The sequence below is a fragment of the Lolium perenne genome, chromosome 4 (genome assembly GCF_019359855.2).
Source record: "Lolium perenne isolate Kyuss_39 chromosome 4, Kyuss_2.0, whole genome shotgun sequence".
Classification (NCBI taxonomy): Eukaryota; Viridiplantae; Streptophyta; class Magnoliopsida; order Poales; family Poaceae; genus Lolium; species Lolium perenne.
The window spans coordinates 182,244,782-182,258,574 of NC_067247.2; the positions used below are offsets into that span (position 1 = coordinate 182,244,782).

The 13,793-nt window shown below is 53.8% G+C and overlaps 1 protein-coding gene across 1 annotated transcript; it reads right to left on the reverse strand.

Annotated features, from left to right (window-relative positions):
- Positions 1–4,819: 4,819 nt before the first annotated feature.
- LOC139839218 (uncharacterized) lies at positions 4,820–8,491 on the reverse strand. The gene has a single exon (XM_071829268.1). It carries the CDS (start codon positions 8,489–8,491, stop codon positions 4,820–4,822), a length of 3,672 nt encoding a protein of 1,223 aa, XP_071685369.1.
- Between the last annotated feature and the right edge of the window lie 5,302 nt (positions 8,492–13,793).

Sequence of the window (13,793 nt, forward strand, 5' to 3'; positions counted from 1 at the left end):
AGGGGGCAGGGGTGGTGCAGCCAAGCCATGGGCTGCCCCCTCCCTCTCCTCCTCATTATATAGGTGGAACCCCAAGGGTTTGCCCAAAGTCTTCGAATAAGACCCTAACAGAAAAACTGCCTTATGGACGAAACCTAGAGGGACAGGGACTCTCCCCTTCCCCCTTTTCTTGGCTGGCCAAGGAGGTGGAGTCCACCATGGACTCCACCCTCCCACTTGGTTGGCTGGTTAGGGTTTGTGGAGTCCCTCCGGGACACCTCCTTCCATAGTGATTTATTCCGGATAATTCTACAAACCACCTTCCATAAATTCACCGGATCATTTCCAAACTTGGAAAGTGACTTCCTATATATGAATCTTATTCTCCGGACCATTCCGGAACTCCTCGTGATGTCCTGGATCCCATCCGAGACTCCGAACAAAACTTCGAACTCCATTCCATATTCCATATCTACTTTAACGACATCAAACCTTAAGTGTGTCACCCTACGGTTCGCGAACTATGTAGACATGGTTGAGACTTCTCTCTGACCAATAACCAATAGCGGGATCTGGAGATCCATAATGGCTCCCACATATTCAACGATGACTTTAGTGATCGAATGAACCATTCACATACGATACCGATTCCCTTTGTCACGCGATATTTTACTTGTCCGAGGTTTGATCATTGGTATCTCTATACCTAGTTCAACCTCGTCTCCTGACAAGTACTCTTTACTCGTACTGTGGTATGTGGTCTCTTATGAACCATTCATATGCTTGCAAGCTATTAGACGACATTCCACCGAGAGGGCCCAGAGTATATCTATCCATCATCGGGATGGACAAATCTCACTGTTGATCCATATGCCTCAACTCATACTTTCCGGATACTTAATCCCACCTTTATAACCACCCATTTACGCAGTGGCGTTTGATGTAATCAAAGTACCTTTCCGGTATAAGTGATTTACATGATCTCATGGTCGAAAGGACTAGGTAACTATGTATCGAAAGCTTATAGCAAATAACTTAATGACGTGATCTTATGCTACGCTTAATTGGGTGTGTCCATTACAGCATTCATATAATGACATAACCTTGTTATTAATAACATCCAATGTTCATGATCACGAAACCATGATCATCTATCAATCAAAAAGCTAGTTATATAAGAGGCTTACTAGGGACTCTTTGTTGTTCACATAACACACATGTATCAATGTTTCGGTTAATACAATTATAGCATGGTATGAAAACATTATCATAAACACAAAGATATATTATAATAACCATTTTATTATTGCCTCTTGGGCATATCTCCAACACTCTTTCTCAGTAATGTCCGGCTGTTGGGTCTCCGGATCCCATGTCGGCCCGCCGTCGTCGTGGTCGTACTCTGCACGCTCCACCTGCTCGTCCTCGTCCTCGTGATGATCCGCGTCCTCTAGGTCGTTCTCCTCTTCTTCCGCGGTGATCTCGCGGTCGAAGTACTCGAGGTCCCCGAGGTAGCCAGGGCAGCGGCGCGCATCGAACTCCCACGTTCCGAACGAGACCCAGTTGTAGGAGTTGAGAGCGTACGCCGGATCTTCTTGGAGATCTGGTGGCAAGATCGCTCGGTGGCGGCGCACCTCGTCCCGGCGCTCTTGGCCCTCGCGTGGCACTGGGGGTACCGGCACGCGCCTGGAGTTGAGGTACCAGCCTCCTCCAGGCAGGTTTGCGTCCGACCATGGCACCGGCTGGTTTTCCTCCGAAAGGCGGCGCGCGAACTCGATGCCGACGTACCGCCAGATCCGTGTTTTCTTGCCGGACCCTGAGCCGCTAGCCTCGCGGTCGTTCTTGGTCTTGCGGAACGGTCATCATTTCTTCCCTATGGCGTCGGTCGGGTGGATAGTGTGGGCTCTGGCAATGGTGTGGTTAGGGAAATAGGCGCCGGCAGCGTCCCTTTAAGAGTCTCGGACGCCATCTCGCCTTCAATGTCCTGCCACTACGTCGCCGCCCAGTTGCGCACGCTCGCGGAAGCCGAGGCGCGCCATTAACGCGGCCCTGGAAAGGCTGCAGCGCGATGCCCGTAAGTAATGCCGCGGAAGACGAAGCAGTTGTGCCCCTGCCAGGCGCGCCCGTGCGAGGGCCAGGCGGATGACCGCTGCGTTTGCGCAACATCCGCGGAGACGCAAACCTAGCGCATATTTGGGCCACGTTTGCGTCGGCGCGGACGGCCCGGTCACTATGCGTCACCATGCAGAAGGTGGTACCAGACGCATTTTCGGGCCGGGCGGACGCAAACGGTCGCTCGCCCCGTTGGAGATGCCCTTAGTTTAAGAAAAAAACTTTAACCAATAATCAGTTTAACAAATACAAATAATATGTTGTAAAAATTATTTTATTATAAACTTATTTGAACTAGAATCAAAATTACACTTTTCTTGAAATGAAATCAGGTGCATTTGCTACTGCCACTCGAAAAAGCATTTTAAAAAGTTTTAAAAAAGTCAAACAAAAAAATTCGCGCATACATGTCTAAATTTTACTACAGGTCTCCTCTAACAAAATCTCTAGTAACCATACTCGAGTTCCTTTCTAATTTTACCTACTTGACTATGTTTTAGTGGGCTACATTTTTTTTGATAAAAAAATATATTAATATCGGAGCTACCAATTACACCCAACCCCTGTAACAATATCATGTACTAATGACATAAAAAGATGCACACAGCCCCAAAAAGAGAAGAATTAAAAAAAAATCCCGCTATAAAGATCGAAAGCTTGAAACAACAACACTGGTACCACCAAAACAACACCAGAAGATCAGCTTCTCCATATTCTCTAAGAAGGAAACATTGCACAACCGTTGTCATCGCCCGATTACAGATCTTAGGTTTTCACCATGAAGAAATTTCTCCCTCTCAAAATGATGCCTTCAACAAGAACATTGTCAGGCACAACCAATTAAGGCTTAGATCTTGGATTTTCACCCTGAAAGATAAAACTCTGAACTTCTTCTGTATAGTCGCCCCCACATAGAAGTCGCTATTTGAAATTACGAAGCTCCAAGCCAATTCCACCTCGTCACCAAGATTTGACCACCATTGCTTTTCCACCGATCTCAGCTTTCATGACCTTCTCCGCCAGCACCATGAAAAGAAAATGAGCTCCATGATATTAACACGAGCAGAGCTTCAAAGCGCTCCTTTGAAACCAAACGGCCAGATAAAAAATATGGGTGCACACGTCCAAAAACACCCAATCCAGCAATCTTCAGGCATTGATCGCATAATGAATTTCCCGGCAGTGCCTTCCAGAACACAATCCAGCCAGTCTGGTGGGAAGAAGCATCCAACCGATCTTCACTTGGCTCAAGAGAAACCATAGGACAACCACCTTTATTAGGCAGAACGGCAAGCCCCTCGCCGCCACCCGCCGGTCGACCTCAATGGTGAAAGAGAGGCCGCCACTGACCACAGACCCAACGACGAATTGTACGTCGCCTCCCACAATCCCGAAGACGGCCACCACTATGAGGCGCCAGGAATGAGAGGCGCAGAGGACCCACCGTCCACCACCAAGCATGACCACGCCGCCGTAGACGTCGGATCCACGGTCACCGCGCCGCCAACCGCATACCCAAGCATCACCTAGCCGCCGGGGCAGCCAAGCGCGACGCGCCGCCAAACCACCGCCCGAGCCCCCCCCCCCCTCCCCCCCCCCGGAACCCCATCCTCAGGTCGACCACCTCCGGCGCAGGAGATGGACACCACATGTTAGGATCCTGGCCGTCCTCAGTGATGCATGGATAGCCCAGGGAAGACTCCACACCGATGACGAAGAAGGGGGAGCCGGCCAGACCCAAAGGGGCCAACGCGCCACCACCTGCCGTCGCCGCCAGCCGTTGAAGCCTCGCATAGGTCGCCGCTACCTCGCATCACCATCTTTTGAAGGAAGGGCTGGACGTTGCCGCACCCCCCGATCCGCGACAGAGGAGAGCTGCCGCCGCCGCGCCACACAGGCTTTGCGGCGGCAGCGGGAGAGGACGCCAAGGGAGGGGACGCCGAGGGAGTGCGGGAGGAGGCCGCTCGGCGCCGCGCGGCGCCACCACGCGGGTGCGGGAGGGAGGTTAGGGTTGGGAGGGTGCGGGCAATTCCAAATACATGGACAAGTACGAACGGGAGGTGTTTTCTCAAACCTCATGTTGCAATCGCTGACTGGGGATACTGGTCTATGTGGAGCACCATGCGTAGGATTCTCCCCATGCCTTGAGAAATCGCACCCAAGTAACAACCTGCTACGGCTAAAATCACTTCTCCCTGCTACTATCATAATACTCGGCATTTTTACTACTATTTGCCTATACTTATGAGTTGGGAAGAGAAAGAGAAAGATCGAAGCTATCACGAGCTTGCTCGTGTCACTGAAAATTTCGATGAAGATAGCGTACTAGGATCTGGAAGCTTTACCAGCGGTACGGTGGTTGCAATCAAGGTTCTTGACATGCAGCTCGAGGCGCCAGGAGAAGTTTTGACACCCAGTGTGTGCTTTACATGGCACGACGCCGCAATTTAATAAGAACTAGTAAAAGCGTCCGTGCGTTATATCAGAAAAACAAATACTTTTTATTTTTTTTTAAAATAGAAGGCCCTCCGGTCCGGCTTTATATATAAAGCCCACATGGGATCAAATGGTTCGGTACAACTCCACACACACGCGTCAACAAATGTTCAAGTACCAGTTCTTACAACCCGATGCTCCCAGCAACACAAGACATGATGAAACACGAACACCCCGGCCCCTCAAACTAGCTACAACCTCGTCGTAGGTGATCACAGGCACGGTGTCGTCCTCATGTCGACTCAGACCGCGTCCGAGCGTAGAGCCTCCTGACGTCGCCCACCGCCAAGTCCAGCAGGTCCCTGTCCCTCGGTCTGACCAGAACCCTCCAGCACTGCATGTGTAAAGACAATTGATAGAAGATATCAGCCGGGTTGCCGATCAGCTTTCCCTCTATAGCTAGCTTATTCCGAGCGTTCCAAAGAGTCCAACATTGCGCCGCAAACGTGAACCAAGCTAGCCTACGGATGGGGTTATTCAAGCCCTGAGTAAGTGCAATGAAGTCCCCTGCCCCTGCAGGGTTCCAGTCGCAAGAGAGAAGCTCCCTCACCCCCGCCCACATGAGTCTCGCGGTAGGGCAGGTGAAGAAGATATGATTGCAGTCCTCCCATGCATCGCAAAGCGCGCATCTCCCATTGGAAGGCCCATGCCGCTTGAGCAGCTGCTCGCCCGAGGGCAGCCGCCCACGAATCAGTTGCCAAAGAAACACCTTTATTTTCGGTGGAACTTTGGTTCTCCAGACCTCCTTGAAGGACGCGGTAGCCGCCCCTTGCGCCAAGCTTGCATAGACGGAGCTAGTGGAGAAGATGCCAGAAGGCTCAAGGGCCCAGGACACCTCATCCTCCTCTGGACTAGTGGGGAGTCCCTGAACCTCCCTGCAAAGGTTTTCCCACTCCACCGTCTCGGCCAGCCCAAACTGCCGCCTGAAACGCAGGCGCCATTCCCCTGGCACCCCGTCGAGCACCCTTGCCCCATCGACTGTGATGAACGGAGACTCGCAGCAGCTGAAGAGCCGGGGAAATCTCGCCCTAAGTGGGCCGTTCCCCGTCCACCAGTCCGTCCAAAAATAGGTCCTTCTCCCGTTCCGGACCTTGTGCTTCGCCCCCAATTTGAAGTGCCATTTAACCTTTTGAATCGCATTCCAGAATTGGGAGCCGTGTGTTGGGACCCCTCCCGCATAGAGGTCTCTGCCCTGCAGATACTTGGCCCTGATCAGGTCTGCCCACAGACCTTCCGCCCCTTGATACAACTTCCAAATCCACTTTACCATGAGGGCAATATTCATGGACTTGGTGTTCATAACCCCGAGACCCCCCAGCGTCTTAGGTTTACACACCGTGGCCCACTCCACCATGTGATACTTACGTTTATCCCCGACGCCCTCCCAGAGGAAACGTGAACGCGGTCTGTCCATCGCCTTGTGTGTTCCATCATGGAGCAGATACATGCTCATGGCGAACAAAGGCAGGCTAGACAGGCAGGAGTTAGTAAGCTCCAGGCGCCCTGCCGCCCCGAGGTACAGCCCCTGCCACGGATCTACCCTCTGAGCCACCACCCCCGGAAGGAAGCTCCAATCCGCTACCCTAAGCGGCTTATCACTTATAGGTAGTCCCAGATAAGTGATAGGGAATTTGCCCAGGCGGCAATTCAGCAAGTTGGCAACTCGCTGCTGGGCCGCCGTGGAGACCCCCATGACCACGACCTCGCTCTTGTCGAAGTTTATCTTTAGACCCGACATGTTCTCGAAACAGAGTAGCAGGGTCTTCAGATTAGCAATCCCCACCCCTGTAGGTTCCACCAGAATCATGGTGTCGTCCGCGTATTGCAGTTGAGTCACCCCCCCTGGGATGAGGTGCGGCACAAGACCCTTGACGTGTCCTGCAGCATTGGCTTTGGTAATGATCGCTGCCAAGCCATCCACCAGGAAGTCAAAGAGAATCGGTGAGAGTGGGTCCCCATGTCTCACTCCACGCGCGTTCCGGAAGAAATGCCCTATTTCCCCGTTAACATTGATCGCCGTTTGGCCACCCCTGACCAATTGCATCAAACGGTGGACCATCATAACGGAGAACCCTTTCCTAAGGAGGATCTCCTGCATAAAGTCCCAGTTTACCTGATCGTAGGCCTTCTCGAAGTCGAGTTTCAGGAGCAAACCCTTTTGCTTCCTGACATGTAACTCATGCACAATCTCGTGTAGGGCAAGCGCCCCCTCGTGTAAGCATCGCCCTTTAATGAAGGCAGATTGTGAACGATCTATAACCCTATGCACCACCGGAGCAAGCCTAATAGCGTACGCCTTAGCCACAAACTTAAAGATGACATTAATGAGCGTAATCGGCCTATACTGTCTGATGTTATCTGCCCCTTTCACTTTAGGAATCAAAGTGATAATCCCATAATTAAGGCGCGCCACATCAACCCTCCCTAGGGCAAAATCATTGAGGATCTGGAGGATCGGTCCGTGGAGGGTTCCCCAGAACTGTTTGAAGAACATCACCGGGAGACCGTCAGGGCCCGGTGCCGAGTCTTGCTTCATGCTTGCCAGAACCTCGTCCAGCTCTTCCGCAGTGAAAGTCAACTCGAGTTCTTGGTTTTCCTCCAAGGACACCCTTTGGTTCCCTTCCCAAAGGTGATGACCCAGGGCAAATCTCCTAATCTCCCCTTCCGATCCCATGAGCCCCTGGTAGAACAAGTAGATGTGATCCAGTAGCTCCCGCTGCTCTCGGATCTCCCCTTGGTCCATGAGCAGCCTAGGGATCGCGCACTTCCGCCGGCGTCCGTTCGCAATGGCATGGAAGTACGCCGTGCAGGAATCCCCCTGAAGCGTCCACTGCACCCGACTGCGTTGGCGCCAGTACTCCTCGTCAGCCCGATCCAGGGCCGAAAGTTGGTCCTCAAGGTGGTACCTGAGCGCCCAACCATCCTCATCTAACCCCGTAGCATCGGCCACCTGATCTAGCTCGGAGACTTGGAGGAATAGATTTTCCCTAAAATCCCTCTTCTCCTTACCCAAATTGGCTCCCCAGCCCTTGAGGAATTGCCGAGTGCTTCGGGCCACACATTGCCACAGCTCAATGTGGCACCTGTGCGGACCCCGCTCCGAGATGAAGCAGCTGAGCTTCGCCTTCAGAAGGTCCCCAAACCCCGGAACGCCAAACCACCAAGTCTGGAAGAAGAATCTCGGCGGTGCACGCCTAGTCTCTTCGCCACTAGACAGGAGGAGAGGGGTATGATCCGAACCAATCCTTGTGATCGCCGTGAGCGAGCACAGAGGGAAAGCCGCCTCCCAGGCCGGCGCGACCAACACCCTGTCGAGGACACACCTTGTCGGACTAAGGCGCTTGTTGGTCCAAGTGAAGCGAGCCCCGGTCCGCTCCAGCTCCCGAAGGGCCATTGCCGCGATGGCCTCATTAAACCGTCTCATCCGCGACCAGTTGATATTGTCATTACTTTTCTCGTCAGCTGTCCGGATGAGGTTAAAATCCCCCCCGATGACCACCGGGTAGTTGCACCCTGCAACCGCTTGGGTTAGTTCTCCCAGGAACTCCTCCGTGCGGCGATGATCCGCCGGCCCATAAACGAGGAAGAAACACCACTTCATATTATTCTTACGCTGTAATATGGTCGCCGAGATGAAGAAGGTCCCCTGCCTCCATGCCCCGACGTCAAAGCATTCGTCGCGGAACCCCAGGAGCATACCCCCAGAGCGGCCCTCCGCCGGCAGCCTGTTCCACGCGAACTGACCTCCAAATTCCAGACTCCGTAGCTCAGCCGTCGAAAAGTCAGCTTTGATGGTCTCCTGGAGCCCGATAATATCCACCCTTTCCCCTCGGATGTAAGATTTGAGTTGTGTTCGTCGCCCCTGCTCACCGAACCCCCGAATGTTATAAATCAAAGCCCTCATGGATCTTTCGTCCGTTTACCCCTCCCCTTACGCATGGTCAGATTGGACCGCCTCCCTTTCTTTCTGAGGGGTCTGGAACTCGTACGTTGCGTGGCCTCCCTGTCCTCCGCGTCCGAGCCCATAGAGGGGCTCCTCGCCCCCCGACCGTCGGTCTGTGTCGGGCCTCGGCCCATGGCCGGGTCCTGGTCAGTCACGGGCCCCGGAGCCGCCGCCTCCCCGGCGGCAGTCGGGTCCCCAAGAACCTCGTCGCAGGCCTCCCTCGCCTCCCGTTCTCTAGCCTGGCTCGCCGCCACCCTGGCCAGCGCCGCCTGTGCCTCCTCCTTCGCACGCAGGAGCGAGATGGCCTCCATCGGTGTCCCCGCCGATGGAACAAAGAGAATGCAGCTATCCGTGATGACCGAGCCTAACTGTTCGTCCGACCTAGCGTCAAGAATAGAAAAGTCGTCAGTGTCCGTACCTGCCATAGCCGGGTCGAGGTTCCGTTCCGCCGCGAGCTTCTTCGCCTTCTCCATGGCCGAGGTCGCCACCGCGCCGCCGTTACGCGTGCTCTTCCTGCTCGGGGTCGCCAACGCCTTCTTCTTGATCGCCTTGGTGGGCGCCATGGAAGCCACCGTCTTGGTCCTCTTGCCTTGCGCCATAGGCGCCACTGCCGTGACGACGGAGCGGAGATCCGTCATCAGCAGCGGCCTCCCCTGCTCGAGTGAAGCCTCACCCACGCCTCCCTCCTCGCCCACCCCCATGTCCACCTCGATGACCGGCAGCTCCTTGGACGCCGCCAGCCCTCCCTCGAAGCCCCCCAGCGTCGTCTTCAGCGGACTATCCAGCAGCCACGACTGAACAGGGTCAGTCACTTGCGAGGAGGTTTTGCCCGAAGCAGCTGGCAGCTCCACCAGGCCAAAGGTCTGGCCCTCGCAGCCCTTCAGCGAGCCCCCGCCCTGTGCCTCCTGGAGAGAAGACGCCAGCCCTGCCTTTCCCAGGGGCAGCGCCGGGAAGAGGTCCATGTTGGACCCGTACTGCCCTGCGAAGCGACCCAGTGGTGGCGCGCTGCGAGCACCGCCCGTGGCCGCCCGCTGCGAGCCGCCACCACCGCCGCCGGACCCTTGCCCCACCGGTGGAGCCGCCCCCTTGGCCTTGTCGTTCTTGCGGTGGCGGTTCCACCTCTCGCCATCCGTGCTCCGCTCCTCGGAGTCCAGGTCGTCCACATCATCATCGTCCCCGGGCGGCGGTGGCCGCGGCGGGTTGGAGCCTCCCGCCCCCGGAGCTCCCAGCTCGGCATGCACCCCCACGGTGTAAGGTACGCCGTTGACACACAGCGCGATCATACCCTTGATGCGATCCGGGTAGCGACATTGGAACCTCACCCGGACCGGCTCGGTCTTCCATTTCTTGACGGACAACTCGTCCACGTCGAGCGGCCTGCCAATCATAGTAAAAAAAAAAATACTCAAATGCTTTAGTAAATTATCAGCGTTGATACTTCACCAAGCTGGAGGGATCTTGTATTAAACAGATGATGTAGGACGAGCATTGAGCAACCATAGAAGGTGAATCTGCATGAGGCTGCCTAACCATCGTGACCCATGAGCATTAGGGGTTGTAGATGCATAACACATCGTAGTGCTAGCAGAATCAGTCTAGATCAGTATCCAAGAAATGCTCTGGCACGGTCGATCTCCTTCCTACTACTGCTCTGCCTCGAGCAGGCGATGCATGTCATGGTGGCTGACGGAACCATCCCTGCAGCTGCTAGCCTATTCGTGGGCGTGGGAGACAACGTTGCCGAATCAACACACCGGAAAATAACTGACGTGCAGCGCCAGGAGTTTGTTTCCTGCTTCGTGAAAGATCGCTCTACACGTCACAAAACGTTGTGAGAGCATATTCAGCCGTCTCCCTCACGAGACCTTCAGGACGTCTTTTTTTTTCATTCGGATGAACGAAAACGGTCCAGTCGTGTCTTCGGCTCCTCATTTTCATTCAGATTAGGTCTTTCATCCTTCCGGAGAGCCCAGACCATCCCCGATCCCCCGGATGCGCTCGGGGACTCCGGAGGAGAGAAAAACGGGGACGGGTCCGCTCTATCGGTGAGAGAACAGACGAACCCCATCACTTTGTCCACGCAAATCCCTCCTCCCCTCCCGTTTCTCTATCGCCGCCGGCACCACCCCTCGCCAATCCACCGGTCGGTAGCCTCAACTCCGTCGTTCCTCCACCCAGCAGCCTATATTTCGCCGCCCATCGTGCCCTCTGCCTATTTTCCACCGTCGGGCAGCTCCCTCGCGTCTCTCCTCGTCGTCACAGCCGGCAGGTGTTCGTCCAATTGCCTGGCCGGACATGGACTCCGACGAGGAGGAGGAGCAGATGTTCGCCGAGCTTTTTGAAGAAGAAACGGCAGCCGCCGCTCAAGACGAGGAGCACCTGCTGATCCTAACTTGCCTGTCCGGCTGTACGTCGAGTCGGCCATTGGTCGCCGTGGTGGGTCAGCACCAGGTCGTCGGAAGTGCAAGCCGAGGCAGTGAATGGAGGGCTACTGCATGCTCTACGCCGACTACTTCGCCGACAATCCATTGCACGGTGAGGCTGTTTTTAGACGTCGTTTCAGGATGAACCGGAAGCTCTTCCTGAAAATCGTGTATGCCCTTCGAAAGTACGACTCCTATTTCAGATGCAAGTTGGATTGCACCGGCATGGCAGGGTTTTCCGCCCTCCAAAAGTGCACGGTGGCTATCGGATGCTGACATATGGAGCTCCTGGTGATTCTACCGATGACTATCTTCGGATGGCGGAGTCCACCACCCTTCATTGTTTCTACCGGGTCTGCAGGGCAGTGATAGCAGTGTTTGGGGATATCTACTCGAGATCACCGACTGTCGAAGACACTGCTAAGATCCTCGCTGTCAATGAAGCTCGAGGATTTCCAGGGATGCTTGGAAGCATTGACTGCATGCATCGAAAATGGAAGAACTGTCCGTTTGCCTGGCCGGGAATATACAAGGGTCACAAAAAGGCTGCATTGTGATACTTGAGGCAGTGGTTACCCATGATCTCTGGATTTGGCACTCCTTCTTTGGTATGTCGGGATCCAACAACGACGTCAACGTCTTGTAGTGTTCGCCTATCTTCTCCAAGCTTGTTGAGGGTCATGCTCCCCCAGTTAACTTTGTGATCAATGGCCGGCATTACAACAAGGGATACTATCTTGCATACGGTATCTATCCAAAGTGGGCAACATTTGTGAAGACTATCTTAGGCGCCGTCGTCCCGAAGGAGGTGGAGTTTGTCAAGCTACAAGAAGGTTGCCGAAAGGACATCGAGCGTGCATTTGGTGTCCTCCAGCAGAGATTTGCTGTAATCCGATTCCCCGATTTGACTTGGTCCAAAGATCAGATGTGGGAGGTGATGAACTGTTGTGTGTTTACACAACATGATTATCGAGGATGAGCGGAAGCATCCGGTTCCTCTGAGCGAACAAGCTGCACCATATGACAAAGAGGGTCCTCTTGCACAGCCTAACCACCAGGTGCCGGCATCGTGGGCTGCGTTCATCGCTATGCGTTAGGAGATTCGAGATTCCACATCAATAGCTGCATGATGATCTGGTGGAGCACATATGGACGCTTCGAGGCAACACCAACTAGTTTCCATTTGATTTGTTTGAAAACTTGTTTTGTTATGTTGAACTTTAACGTTTATTTGTAAAAAAATAAGCCAAATGTTGGTATAGCTGGTCAAATTCGCCGAATTATGCAGGAAATTTTGGCGCTCCCTGGGCCAAACTTTCTTCCAATTCGGCGCTAAATAGCAACGGATTTCGGCCCGGGGAGCCCCAACTGCTGGAGAAGCTCTGATCTCTTTTTTTTGTTGACGTGACCATGATGTGATCTTTTTTTTGAGAAGGACTACGAGGTGATCTGATCGGGAACAACTTTATTGATTGAGGGCATAGATGGACGAAACGTTTTGTTAACTTATGGGTGGCAATGGTGGATAATTTTCTCCAACTTTGAGAGCAGTTTGAAGTTGGATCAAAATCTCGCAAGAAACCTTATTTTCACCTAATAGATACTCAACGCATGTTTCACCACTCTCAGTGCGCAGCACACTTGGGGTTCATCCAGAGGCTATGTATCGTGTTTGAAGTGTCAACGGCAATGAAGTATCTGCACCATGTGAACTTTGAGGTGGTACTGCATTGTGACCTGAGGCCTATCAACGTGTTGTTCGACATGGATATTGTAGAACTATAGATAGATATGTAGAATATGTTGAATGAGCCTCATGTGCGAGTTTATATAGACGTATATGGATTATCTTGGAGTGCAAAACAAGACACGAGAGTTCTATCTCTATCCTAGGCTATCTGTTTATACGTACACTGAATATATCTCTAACACAACTCCGCAGTCGTAGCGTGACCGTTGTGAACAACATAAACGACACGGATGGTCAGACTAGAGAGAAACCGAAGGTAGAAACCAACGGGCTAACACTCTCCCGCAGTTGTACCAGGAGTGTCGTGGACGATGTCGCGGATGCTTGGACTGTAGAGGAAGCCGAGGTGCTCATGCGCGGTGATAGCCCTTTGTGCCGATGTCGAGGTAGCAGAGAGCGTGGGTGTTGCAACCTTCATCGGGGTAGCCGCGCGAGGGGATGTCGTGGTCGGGTGCTCGTGTCAAGGTAGCCGCTCATGAAGCCGCGGGCGCATAGGGCGCATGGAGAGTGACGGAGACGCATCGAGGCAATCATCGAATAGGGGTGTCGATGCCGAAGTCGATGCAGTCGAGCCGTCGAGGACGAGGTGCTGCCCTAGTTTTGCCAGAACTAGGTGCATGTCGGGGACGAAGGCATACTCCGGTTTTTCTAGAACCGAGTAACGCAAAGACGAAGTCGATGAAGACGAGGTGCCGATCTAACCTTGCCAGGCACATGGAAGCGTCGGGGACGAAGGCACGGGCCGGTGTTGCCAGTACCGGGCGTGCGAGGGAAGTGACCATCAAGGACCATGCCCCAGTGTTAGGGGGCAGCAGAGCAGGCCTCCAGAGCGCGGCGAGACGTGTAGCAGTGAAGAGGGAGAGGTGTCGATGCAGTCCACGATTGTCGGAGTAGACGAACTAGTCGGGGACGAGACGATGATGCTGGCGACGAAGTTGTGGTGAACGGAGACATAGAAGGCGACAAAAACCAGCGACAACCTAATGTGGCCATGCTGGGCACCTAGATTGTAAGGTAGTCGGCGGGAGCTACGACGACCAGAAGTGGTAATGCAGGTTACTTGTGGAGGCGCGGCGGCGGCACTCGAAGT

Excerpts from the sequence above, each read along its gene's own strand:
- LOC139839218 (XM_071829268.1), bottom strand. The coding sequence starts at position 8,491 with ATGAGGGCTTTGATTTATAACATTCGGGGGTTCGGTGAGCAGGGGCGA.